Here is a 13,786-nt window from a genome sequence, read left to right on the forward strand (position 1 = left end):
CAGTGGGGTCACACCCCAACAGAACCACCATGTACCGGAAATATTATTTAGTCAAGATGAATTTAATACCCCATCCTACAGAACCTCATAGTGTGGCAACACACAGCGCTCTCAGGTACGGTGTGTTTACACCCGGGATCGCGTGGCCGGGTGGGAGCGGTGGTTCGCTGCCGCTTCTGGCCAGCCTTGTGAGACAGTGTCGTATTGCGTAATACTAGGCTGAGAAAATGCTCAAGATCAAAATTCAGATTGCATTCTATGGAAGGTGTCTTTCTGCCTCACCATAAAAAAGGAAAAAAAAATCCAAGTTGGGTGGTGGTGGCACACGCCTTTAATCCCAGCCCTTGGGAGGCAGAGGCAGGCAGATTTCTGCCAGTTGGAGGCCAGCCTGGTCTATAGAGTGAGTCCCAGGACAGGCTCCAAAACTACACAGAGAAACCTTGACTTGAAAAAACAAAACAAACAAACAAAAAAAAAAGAAAGAAAGGAAAAAAAGTGAAACTCCTAAGTCTAACTATCATATGTAGAAGAATGTATGTGTGCCTCTAATTGTTTTAAAAATAAAGTCAACTCTTTTTACACTTGTCTTCTGGACTCCTGAAATATGAACTTGCATTTGACATATCACCATTCCTAGCAGTGAGGTATGATTTCTAATGTTCATACTATTATTGTGGAGCCATCTCTTCCTTCCTAAGCCCACGCTGACATATCAGGTGTTTACCTGCTTTCCACCCCGACCCCAGAGCTAAAGGGTGCCAGTGTCTGTGGGAAGTAAGCAGTCAGACTCAGGTCAGAGATTGTGTATGAAGTCTCACGGAACTCTGCAAGGTTGCACTCAGTGAAACTGAAAAGCTATTGTGTTCACAGATTTTGAGAGAGGAAATCATGGCTTCCACCGGTTCTATGAGTTGTCTAGTGTTTAGATACCCCCAATTGGTTGATCAGTGATCTCTAATGGCCTATGTGCTTTCTGAGATGGTGTTATAAAAACACCATGCACCATGGCAGAAACAGACAGCACGTACTGCTTTCCTGTAGCTAGCCCTCCTCTTTCTGGAATAGAGAAGACAGTGCAGAATTTTGGCTGCAGATCGCCAAATATGAACCCTTGGATGTAGACTGAACCCAGAGGGCCTGATGGACAGGGCAAGGCACGATGTGGGACTGAGGATGACTACAGGATACCCATTTAAAGTTTGGCTGTTGCTGGGACAGACATCGCTATCTTCTGTAGGATGTGCAAAGAAAGGGAGAAAACTGAATAGTGATAAGAATGAAAAGGTAAAAATGTCAAACTTAGGTAAAACAGTTTAAGAAATTTTTTATGTGTACATAATCATCCAAGAATGATGTATATATAACTTTAATGGCCTTGATTGTGTTAATAAGCTATTATTGATAAAGAAAATGAAAACTGTCCCGTGCTGGTGGCAGGCCTCACTGCAGCAGCGTTTTGGAATGAGTAATCCGACCAGCTATACAAAGCATAAGAGGAGAATCAAGACCAGGGCACAGTGGTTCAGTGAAACAGATGGAGCCAAGCTGGTCTGACCCTTCAGCATGCACACAACCCTGGACCAGGACCCATTGTTGGGCAGTGGGGTGATGCCTGCTACATTGCACATAATGTTGTAGACGTCCACAGATCTGATCGGAGCAGCTCTGAAGTTGGACTTGAAATCTAAAAGGCAAAAACAGACAAGCAGGTGGTCATGATTGGTTACTCAGAAAAAGGAAAGTTGACTCAAGGATGGAGAAACTCTGCCCAGGCTCCAGGAAAGTCAGCTCCCTCCCTGTGCCTAAGTGATTATAAAAGAGGAAGCATCTGTGGACAGTTGTAGGCTGTAAAGGAACAAACCTGTTTTTAGAATATTTGTTTACACTGTAAAGATGCGTCTCTGCTAAGGCACCTTCTGATTGGTTTAATGAAGAGCTAAATGACCAATAGCTGTGTGGGGAGGATAGGTGGGACATCTAGAGAGAGAGAGAGAGAGAGAGGAAGAGGAGGAGCAATTACAGGAGACACCACTGAGATGCAGAACAAGACAGACACACAGAATGGGAGAGAGGTAAAAGCCACGTGGTAGAATGTAGGTTAATAAAAACATGAATGAATTTAAGTTCTAAGAGCTAATGGGACAAGCCTAATCTAAGGTCGAGCTTTCATAATTCATAGTAAGTCTCCATGTTATTATTTGGGAGCTGCCCACCCCCCCAAAAAAAACCTGTGTACACTCTTCTATCGGACATAGAGATGAGACCCTTCAGAAGACAAGTTAGCAGACAGGCTTCTTTGTGACTAAGTTTCCTATACTTCTGTTACAATGAAGCATTCCTGCAAAGGGAGACAGGCCAGCTAAGGCGCTCCATTTCCTTAGAGCATTGGGAAGCCAGTGTGGTCAAAGAAGTCAGACTGCTTTGCTGGGTTCTTTGAAAACATCATGGCTATCTTCTAGGACTTCTGGCTAGCTGGGGGCTAGTACCTACGGTGCTTTCCAGAGCACCTATGGCAACTTGAGAATGTCTCTCTCTGCCTGTGTCTGCCAAAGTCACAGTTCTCTATGGCCCATGAAGCCTTCTGGGAACTGACAGCTCACCAGTAATGGCAGTAATATTCTCAATAAATTTAGAGAATTAACTATGTATGGGAGCCTTTTGGAAACTGATGAAGTAATTTAGCCTTAGGGAAAATGAGCTAACTGGTATTGGAGTTGAGATTTCAGGGAAGACTTCAAGTGACCTCTGGAGGTCAGGGCATTGTGCCTCTCCCCAGATCCTGTGCAGGCAGAGGGCATTAAACACAGGTGTGTAAAACAGAGGCTGATCATGCAGAGCGCTGTTCTCCAGGGGCACAAAAGGTGATGTTCCAAGCAGTTGGACCAGTGTGCCTGTTGCTTCCCCATGGGACAGGTAATGAAGATGGAGCCCTATTCCTTTAGACCCATGGCTTTCAACCTTCCTAATGCTGCAACCAGTTAATACAGTTCCTCATGTTGTGGTGTCTCCTGACCGTGAAATTACTTTCATTGCTACTTCATAAATGCAATTTTCCTACTGTTGTTAATCTTAATGTAAAATCTGTGGTTTCCTATGCTCTTAGGTGACCCCTGCGGAAGGGTAATTTGACTCCCAAAGGGGTCACGAACCATAGGTTGAGAACCACTGCATTAGACAGTGATAATCTGAATACAACATAAAGGAGCAACTTTGAGTTTAGGCCCCAAACAAAATGTCTAACAAAATATCCCAAGCTATGCTCAGGTTGAGTTCAGGGTAGAGTTTTGATCCATGAACAGAGGCCTGTGCTTTTAATGTCCATCTTAGATTTTTACAGGAGAAACGGGACCTGAGATTCCTGACTTTCTGTTTCAGAAAACAATCATTTCATGTGCTCTGCTAAAATGATCAGATACACTAAAATTTAAAAGGCACAAACAACATATCAGAATCTTCTGGAAGTACAGTACTGACTCCAATTCTGCCCCTGAAATTATAATTATGGAAGAAAGTTATAGACAGAAGCCCCTGGCACCCAGTGTGTGAGATCTAGGGAAACTTTTCAAGAAATGGGTTTTGCTAACTTTGGAGAATTAAGTTGAATTCAGTGTGAAGAGGTAAACCAGCACTCTACAGGGTGTGGGAAATAGCACCTAAATCATAATGTCAGACATAACAGCCATTATTATTAATAAATAAGTACAGTAGGTGGCAGCAAGAAAAAAATAGGGTTGAAAAATTATAACCTTATAAATGGCTTAGCAGGTTCATTTTCTTGTGAGGAAGGGAGACTAAGGGTCTGAATTGCTTCAAAGTAAAACTAGTTTTAAACATGAGAACTTAAAGAAGGTCAGGAAAATGCAAAGGAGGCCTCTCCCAATGTCAAGGAGAATTATGTAATAGGATGAGGGTGGTGGTGACACCGCGTGAACCCACCACAGCCTACGGGATCAATGGAAAGACTGTCCAAGGGTCATGGGAGCAGCTTTCTTCTTTCCTGCTGCTGTGCCGTGTGACCTGGATGTGAAGGTCACACTGTTCTCCACACGAGGGCAAATCACCATCAGGTGGTGTGTGTATGGGGGGGGGGAGATGCGAGGGGTCCTTCTCTGACCTTTCAAAAATCCGTGTTTCAAAGACAAAAAGAACAGTGGAGATGAAGTCCTGACAGAGTCCCAGGGAGGATGATCATATTTGAAATCTGACTGAGAAGGCAAAACTGTGCCCAATGCCTCTGCCTGTTCAGCAGGAGAACACCGATTTTTTGATCTAGTTCATGACCTTCCGTTCTAAAGGCACGGACTTTTGAGCTCAAGTCAAAGACATGCAAACTTTTAGAAAATTCCCTGGTAGATGACCAACACCTAGTCTGATCTGGAAGGCTTTCACCAAGTTCCACTAGCTCAAGATGACTCTTTGAACCTAGATTTGAACCTAAATTTTTCCCACAGGCTGACACATGAGCATTACATTTGGGTATAAAAGGCCCAGTAGGCCTGCGCTGTGCCCAGCCACCTTCTACCTTCATCTGTAGCCCTGAGAGGGGGCTTGCAGGGTTGTGCCCACTTGCCGATTCCTGCTCCTGCAATCTCAGTTCTCCTGGACAGAACCAGGTAGTTGAAATTAGAAACTGGGATTAACCACAGAGAGGCTGTCTTCAGAATTATTTTCCTTTCTCTCTGCTGGGCCAGACTTACTGGCTTGGAAGGCTGGTATCTGGGCAGCCACAATGATGCCCAGTTTCCTCCCCAAGGAAGAAGCACAGTGAATTAGGAGGTATGCACCTTTATCTGCAAGTGCAGCTAGATACCTATTAAAGGGCTCACGCTTAAATATTCTTCTGAGTAAACAGTCGGTGTGTAAAGCTATTTAATCTTTCATGAGAATTGAAGCCTGGAATGTGATGGTTTGCAAGGCTCTCAAGAAAACATTTTGCAATTAGCTCAGCCCATTTTCTTCCGGGGTTGTCTTTCTGTCTGTGAAATACTGAGGGCTTTCCATTTGAAAGGAGCTGATGACAGAGGTGTCTGCTAATGGACAAAACATCCCTGGTGGATTTAACTCTAAGTTAGCGCCAGGCTGGGCATTTCATTTAGAATTCTTGATGTGGGGATAGAGCGACTTATGCTTTAAAACACACATGAGACTTGCTTATATACAGTCCAACAGAAAAGTGTTCGGCATTCTTGACCTTACTTCCCTCTTCTGGGGAAGAAAGTGCTGACATTTTTGACTGAAAATCCTGATGATTGACGTTCTCCATGACCTTGGAATGTCTTCTTTCTGATCTACAACAGACCTCAACATAGTCCTGAAAGCTCTGTTCTTAATTCCTCTTGCACTGAAATTCTGCAAGTTCTGGGCTTGGCCAACAGGAAGCTCTCCTAACTTTCATTGGCCAATGACAATGTACTCAGACATCCTCTGGTCTCTTGGACCTGTGTTAGGAACTCAGCCAGCTCTCTATAAATGTTTGCTGTCACTGATCCTGAGGCTGACTTTGGGATTTGAGAATCAAATGTGGGGTCACATGGAGGACACCAATAGCTTTTTCCCCCAAAATTCAGACTCTTAACAGCTTGGGGTGTGTGTGTGTGTGATAAGTGGGATAAACAGAGACAGACACAATAAAAAGGGTGAATTGACACGGCTGATCTTGCTACTCGAATGAGAAGAGCAGAGCTCACATGACTTAGTATACAGGTTTACAGTTGGAAACGAAAGGGTGGACTTTCTTGAGTAGATACACTTTGATCAACACACAGAAATGAGCCTTTGGAATACAGATGTCAGAGGGAGAATGTTCAATAAAGGAGTGGACAGTAGTGGAAAGGATGGCTGTGAACTGGCCACCTGATGCCTGCTAGCTGTTGGAGCAACTGCTCCCTTCTTCCTCACCCCTGGATGCCTTTTTTTCAGGCATGGATCTGGCCATATGCTCGTGAGATTACTTGGTAAGTTTTTCCATTGTACAGGTTCATAGTGCCATACCAATCAAGTCAAGCGGCCAAAGAGACTCTCCCCACCTGTCTTTTCTTCCAGACCTTTGGAATATAATCTGATCAAGGAAAGATCAACAAATTTACTTCTATCAAACATCTCTCCTTATTCTGGCTCATTCTCAAAGTCAATCTCAAGGTCATTTCTCAGCCTGCCCTTGAATCCATCCTAGTTTCTAGCTGGACTCTAAATGGACCCCACAGGTGTGGATATGTATTGCTGGGAAGCAATAGCATCAACCTTGAGACTGACAGTTGCCAGCAAATTGGTGTGTTTGATAAGCCTTTCTAGACATCAGATAGCCGTGAAAAAAACCGTCTCGATGAATTAAGTAACAAATGAATCACAGACATGTGGAATACATTTTCGGCACTATACTCAGGATTTAAAATTTACAAGGAAAAGTATTTTGGCCACAGTTGCCAAACCAAAGAAGCATCTGAAAGGAAGCCAGCCAAAGATGTTGCACGGAGAGCGGATGGATCTGCTTAGCTTGGCTCATAAAGAGGGTCCATAAAGAAACCTCTCCAGCTTTGTAGGAGTGCGGTTAGTCCCTATTAGAGCTGCTTCCTTGGAATGCTGCCTACCAGGTCCGAAGGCCAGGAAGATGCCCCTCATGTCCATGAGTTCGTTGTCGTATCCATGCCATCCACGTTGCCAGCCTTCCCGCTTGCCGCTGCTGTTCACCCAGAACGGAAGCGTCTCTCGATTCTGAAGTCAAGAAAGGCAACGGTATTATATCGCTCCTGGACAATTACAACCAGTGGGGCAAACTGACGCCAGTGTGATTTCCTCGCTAATATCTCTGAGGCCGGGATCATCCAGCTTCAGCTAGACCGCTTCCTACTTCAGGTAGCTCTGACCCTTGGCAGCAGCGTCCTAGATTCCTGACCATCTCTGGTTAAGATGAATCGCATGGTGTAATGAGGTTTGGACCACTAAACGCAGCTAGAGATAGAAGGGATGTTAGAAAGTGTCTGTGGTATAAAAGCCGATTTGTTCTTTATCCCAGGTTCCTGTCAGAGAGCTCCTAAGACCCTCGGAATTTCCTGGACGACAGAAGGGACTTTTGTCGCCCTCATGAGTGCCTTCCTCCCATACTAGAGTCTATGCAAAGATGGCTACTGGACTGGGGGGCTAAATAGCCGCAGGAGGGGGTGGTCACCTAAGGAACAAACCTCCTGATTAGAAGGTTTGCGCATTAGTTCCTGTTCCCCAACCACTGAAGAAAGAGTGAGGTTGCTGGCTTTTGAGTTCCGTCATGTAGCCAATAAAAAAAATCTCATTTCCACAAAATGATGCCCCGGATTCGACCCTGCCAAGCATGGTTCAGACACCTTCCAAGGAATAAAAGTGCTATGTCCCCCACTTCCCACCCATATGTGTCTCCTTGGCTGTAATTACCAGCACAGCACTTCTCTGAGTCCTGGGAAGCCAGAGGGTGAGAAGTCTAGCCTAATGAGGTATAGGTGTTGGTCGCCTGGGGACCCAGTCCTTGCACCTGGTAAATGCGTGGAGTCTTGCAGGACTGAACCCTTTATCCTGTGATGTCTGCTGTAACTCCAGGCATTGGTATGGGGCATAAAACTGAATGCTCAGGTACCAAGATATTAAAGGAGTGTTATAAAATATGATGCGTATAGAATCACCTCATTTTGTAGCAAAGCAATCAATGCCCTGTGGGGTCCACTCAGCCCATCCAAGTGCCCCTTCCACAACACACACCATGACATTCTTCCAGCCCTCCCCTCAGGGACAACTCTATACTCAGTGCCCCCTGCTCCCTGTTTTTAGCCATTTGCCTCCACAAGTCTCCATCAGGGAAAGGGTGTCAGGGCCACCATTTCCGGGTCATTTTAGAGACTGTATTTTCTGGGGTTCCAGAGGCTCAGGTTATGTTGAAAAAGGAGCTTACAGCTTTTGTGGGTCCCGAAGAGCCCACAGCCTGTCGGACACAACTCTAGCCATTTGTCGTGGACAGACCTTGTGCTTTTGACAGCCATATCACCTTCCTGGTGAGAATTCATCATGGCAAGTGTTCAAACCGAAACAGCACAATAACCAGCCATTTCTAGGTTGCGTCCCAAAGCCGATGGTATCATGTATGTACTGAGTCAAGCAGCACACCCAGGGCCGACCCTGCGGCTCACAATCATCGTGTATGGAAATCTTATCCTTTATCATTTGTAATTAAAAGCACTAAGGCACAAAGAGGTTAAATGAAAGTCTCAGCATCACACAGCTACTAAGAGGTAGTGCCAGGACTGGAGCGCAAGTCTGTCTTCTCAGTGGTCATACACATTCCACCATCCCAAAGCCACAGTGCTCCTGGTGAAACTGGACCGTGAAGTGTCTTCTCATGTCTTAGGTCTTCACCCACCATGTGGGGTAGAGAGAGAGGAGAGTCTGGACTTGGGTTGACTATGGAGTTGAAGTTAGTTTTCTGCTCTCTCTGATCCCAAGTAAAAGTCTGTCCCTTCTCTGAACTCCACTTTCCCTGTTAGATGTCCGGATGCTCAACGCTCACCTTGTGGAATTTGGGATTCTAAGACGACTGTGTGCTAAGTACTCGGCACACAATAGGTGCTCAGCAAATGGCTGGCCTGGCCACCAGATGCCACTGGCTATGGGGCGGGGCGCTCTGGTTCTGAGGTTGAAGGTTCCTTCTGCGTACGTAGCCGCAGCACCTTGCATCCTCATCCACTCTCACCCCGTAAATCGCTCCTGAGGTTTTTCTGCTTCTTAAAGGACACTTTACTTTGATTGACTCTCTGCTTCCTGGGCTTTCCATCACGCCTCGACCCTCCTCCTCCAGCTGCGGCTTGTGTTCTTCCCGTGGACATGCTTTATTACCACATCGCCGACTTTTACACTGCCTTTCGTGTTTGGTCTGCTCGCCGGCTGCAGTGAGGATCACAACACATTCCAATCCAGCTTCATCAGCTAGCTTAATCTGTTGCTTTTTCCCACTTTCCGTCTCCAAGATAGCAAGGCTGGAAGCCCTAAGCGGGACGATTTGATTCTCCAAGTCTCACTTGTGAGGAGTCCTGTAGTATGTCTGGTGCCCACAGCCAAGGCAAAGACAGACAGCCTAACTTAAAAGCTAGACTCTACAAGGCTACCGTTTCTTATGGCACAAACAAATACAACAGCGATCGCAGTCCTGAAGGTAATTGGGGAAATTGTCCAGTCACAGATGAATCACTATTGTTTATTAAAGTGACGCGTTGTCTCAGAGAGGAGAAAAAAAAAAAACAAAAAAAATATTTTTACCTATATAAATAATAATAATAATGTGATCATGTAAAGAAGAACTAACTCTTTTAAAGAACGTGGGTGGACCAGGTGATGTGTAAATACACCTTTGGTTTAAAAGTGATTTTTGGGAATCTTTGTGTTGTGCGTGCATCCTCTTCTTGCTGCACACACATGGAACTATGCAGTAGGAAGGGTGTATGCCACAGTTCTCTGAGTTCGGAATCCGAAATGGCAGCTTGGGGGGGGGAGGGGTCTTCTGGCTCCTAATTGAGAGGCTGACCCTATGCGTACCCCTACGGTGGACTGCCACACAGTGCCACCTAGTGACGTTCTGGGGCGGTAACCAGATCATAGAGATCTGGTCAAAGGTGAGAAAGGCGCGCGCGCGTGCGTGCGTGCGTGTGTGTGTGTGTGTGTGTGTGTGTGTGTGTGTGTGTGTGTGTGTGACACATGGCTGCAGTACAGGTGACCACAATGAGGAGGCTGCAGCAAGGAGCCAATCAAGAGGAGCAGATATCCTATAGCTCCTCCTCCATGTCAGGACCTGGGGGACGCTGCTGATGCAAGGCCTGACCCTCAGAAGGCTGTCTTGTCCCCACATGAGGGACAAGACTAGATGAAAGCGACAGGCCATAGCACACAGTCATGGGGCTCTCGCCTAGGGAGGTGCCAACCCAGCAAGGTCACCAGCTGTCCCAGTTTGCTGCCATGGGGACTCCAGAGAGTCGACTTCAGTTTTAAAACTGGACCAGCGGCAGGCAAACCAGGGCAAGTTGCTGGCTCTTCATTTAACACTGTAGAATTCAATGATCTTCACACCGTGTGTTCTCCCCAGCATTTCTGGAACCTTCCAAGCCCCTGCCGTGCACGTGGGCTGATGCAATGGACAGGAAAGCTCCACTCACCACTCAACAATCCCATCATTCCCAGTGGGAAGGAACTAGAAGCTGACGGCACCATACAAGGGAACCCTAGGAAGGATGGGTGAGGGTTTGGGGTTTGGACTTGGCTTCTTCCCCTGGTGTCTGTGTTCTGCTTCCAGCCTACCACCAGGACACCTATGATGCACCAGACTTTTATTTGGGATGCCAGAGGGGAAAAAATGACAAGATTTGCAGATCAGGGCTTTGTTTCAACCATCCTTGGCACTAATAAGGAAAAGTGGCGTTCAAGTCAGAACCTGTAGGCGAGGTTTGCTCAGGCTGTGCTGGGGACTGTTGCTTTAAATCCCACCATGCAGGACTCCTTGGTTTTAGTCTGCAGTGAAAGCATGGCTAGAGACCAGGCTGGGAGTGGAGGTGGAGGTGGGAGGAGAGGTGTGGGGCTGGGGAAAGGAGGAAGCAGCCTGAGCAGCGTGGGATTTGTCATTTCCTGTTTGCACACAGGCAGAGCTCTTGTTCTGTTGGGCTCATTTTACTCACCTGCCATTGTGTCTTTGGTGTACGTTAGGATGTCTGGTTCTCACCCGTGCACTCCTTTTCTCTTGACTGACTGCTGAGTCTCAGGGGAAGGCACCTCTGAGGAGGCAGGGAGGCAGGGGGTGAGCAGCTGAGAGGATAACATCTGGCCTCTGTGGGTCCCCCCCCCCCCCCGAATCACAGACTGACTTCTGATGACTGGGACGAATGCTCCCTCTGGCCAGAGGGCCTGGAGCAGGGCCTCACTGTGTCCTCCTCCTGGGGGATGCCTTTGGAGGCCACAGCTGTGGTGGCCAATTTTAGAAGGGAACACCCACTGTTCCTTGTGGTGGCTCGGAAACCAGGCTGGGCATGGACTACCCTGAGCATGTCCTACGTTCCACTCTTGGACGCTTGTGTTCTGTAGGTCCAGGTTCATCAGGGCTTGATCTTCCCATTTCTGGAGCATGGGACCCCCTGGAAACCATTCATCCAGCATCCTTAATCGGTAATTCATCATTTACTGAAGACACGCTTTGTTCTTGCGACCATCCTAAGGGTCAGATCATGTGTTTTCCACGTGGCTCTGGGTACAGCTTGAGAAACCCTTCCCAGAAAGGCCACAAAGCTTCAGGGATGGCATGATCAAGCATAAAACCGGCTTTGACCCAACAGGATAGCTGGGCAGCCAGCTTTCTCCAGCTGGGCCCCGTTCTGATTGACTAGTGCCTGAGGAGCCCTGGTTGCTCTGCGTTAACCATCTTCCCTCTCCCACTGTTGCTGCGATTTGGATTCAGATCTGGAAAATCCCTGAAGGCCCATGTGTTAAAGGTTTGCTTTCCAGCCAGTGGTACCGTAGGCAAGCGATAGAACCTTTAAGAGGTGGGCTCTAGGAGGAGGAAGTTGGATCTTTGGAAGGTTGCCTTTGAAGGTAGTATTTGAACCTTGGCCCCTTCATCCTCTTTTTGCTTCACTAGGACCATAAGGCAAATGGTTCTCCTCTGCCATGCGCTCCCACAGCGGTATGATGATGCGGGAGCCAAAGTAAATTTTTTTTTGTCTTTTCTAATTGATTAACTTGGTTATTCTGCTTCAGTAACAGAAAGCAGACTAACAAAACCACGATGAGTATACATCTTTTTCCTCCACAAGTTATTTCGAAAAAATATCTTGGTGCGGGACGGGGCGGGAGGATGTTATAGAAATTTAAGCAAAATAAATAAAACGCAGAACTACTTAAGATGCCTTAGAACTCTAATTAAAAAAATCAACGTGCTTTCATTTCCCTGCTTCACAGGTACCTTTCTCTTGGGCAAAAAGAGGGCAACTACAGAGTTACAATGTGTCGTCTCAGGATGAGAAGGGGGAGCAACAATGTCCCCGTTGTGGGAGGCACTGCTGGGAAGGCCTGCCAGCTGAGAGCACATGGAGAGTCTCAGATCTGTTTGGGGGTTGAGAAGGAGTTCGTTGTCTCCTATCTACCATGTGTTCTGCCGCGGTGTTCTTTCAGCCTCCAACCGAAAGCATTTCTTCCTGGAGGGTGGAGGGTGGCTCGGAAGACTCAAGATGCCGCTACCTGTGCTTCCACGGCTGAGAAGCTCAGGGAGTTGGAGGATTCACTAAAGATTGCTTACAGAAGCGGGTGATGGTTGCTAGGTCAGAGGAGATTCTGGTGGGGTGGGGGTGGGGGCACAGTTGTCTCTGGGTCCTCCACAGAGCTCCAGGGACCCAGCGTCTGTGAGTTGTGACTCAAACTGGGGTAGGCTTTCCAGGCACGCAGCTGCCTTGAGTCGCCAGGGCTATGTAACAGGTGACCCACGCTGTTGTCAGGACCACCAGGAACCTCGCTGGTTCATGGAATTATGGCTCTGGTCTGTTATCAGTGCCCTGCCTAAGATGAAGAGGCATTCGTGTGCATATGACAAAAGGACACACAGGCCCGTTTGCTTAGCTTGTGTATCACCGCTTTTTAAAAGTGTTGGGCAGGATGCCTTCCCATTTCAGGACCCTAGGAGCGCCTGGAGAGCAGTGGTCTTGAACTCGGGTATGTGTTCACCAAGTGGCACACTCCCAAGAGATATCCTAACAGTTGCTCGGCTTCTGTCTTGACAGGACTTAAGTACTCAGCCTTGGTCCCCCAGCCTGACCTTGGAGAGTTTCCTGCTGCGCGCGGGCGGCTTGATCCTTGACATGGAAAATGCCAGACTGCCTAGTGACAGGAATGAAGAGAAGCCGGGGCAGAGTGGAGAGGAACACTAAGTGGACCAGGGATCGCGCTCGCGCTCTCTCTCTCTCTCTTTCTTTCTCTCTCTCTCTCTTTTCTGGGATCACATTTGTTGAATCCTTTTGAGAGGAGGAAGTGGGGATGTCTGTACTCCCAGACAGCTTCCACATGTGACCCCAGTCACTGTGGAGAGCGAGCTGTTTCTAGCATTTCACAGCTGTCTTCCTGAAGCTCCGTTAGTTGGGCCTGGACAATCCACTCTAGCTGCCGGAACCTCTCAGAACTCACGCTGCCCAGATTGTCTTGATTTCCTCAAATATTCTGGAGCTAGGCCTCCCTGCCACAGGCTTTAGAACTGAGCCTGACATGTCATACCCTCTACTGGACTTCAAAGCAAGTCTTTCCTCTGTAGACAGATATTGGCCTCCTGCAGATGTCTGAGTCTGTGCTTGCCCCGCTGGTTTTAACTGACACAGGAATCCGGATGATCAGCACAAAGCACCTTGCTTCACCATCCTTTTCCAGGCTCTTGCTCCATCTTGTTTGTCTTCAGTCAGTTGACACCTTCCTGGACAGGCCACAGACATTGGCCCTTGGAAGCTGGCTGGGGATTATGTGTTCTGAAGTGTCCTGCTCAAGCTGGGGCTCACTAAAGCTAGCCTCGCCGCTCATAGTTTTAATCACCTTTCTCAGCTGAACTCTTTTCTAGGGCTGTGAGGAATTAGCTGAATTCTCAACTTAGCCCTCCTTTCCTTAGTAATTGTTTGCCAGCCAAGAAGTGAATAGTCTTAGAATAAACAATGCAACAGTCTAGGTATTTATGAATCTGTCCAATCCACCTACATACACTGTGACCCTACTGCACCATAGTACATACCCTTCCTGGGTGGGGGCCAAGCTCAAAAGA

The 13,786-nt window shown here is 47.3% G+C and overlaps 1 protein-coding gene across 1 annotated transcript in view; it reads right to left on the reverse strand.

Moving 5' to 3' along the window:
- Nucleotides 1-1,478: 1,478 nt before the first annotated feature.
- The window catches only part of Enpp6 (ectonucleotide pyrophosphatase/phosphodiesterase 6), a 95,020-nt gene continuing 82,712 nt past the window's right edge, over nucleotides 1,479-13,786 (reverse strand). The window contains exons 7-8 of the mRNA XM_050147331.1: nucleotides 6,588-6,711; nucleotides 1,479-1,684 (exon numbers count right to left, since the gene is read on the reverse strand). Of these exons, the coding sequence (XP_050003288.1) occupies nucleotides 1,479-1,684; nucleotides 6,588-6,711 (330 nt within the window). The remainder of the gene's footprint in view (nucleotides 1,685-6,587; nucleotides 6,712-13,786) is intronic.

The sequence above is a fragment of the Alexandromys fortis genome, unplaced genomic scaffold, assembly GCF_014885135.2.
Source record: "Alexandromys fortis isolate MF-2015 unplaced genomic scaffold, M_Fortis_MF-2015_v1.1 scaffold_32, whole genome shotgun sequence".
Classification (NCBI taxonomy): domain Eukaryota; kingdom Metazoa; phylum Chordata; class Mammalia; order Rodentia; family Cricetidae; genus Alexandromys; species Alexandromys fortis.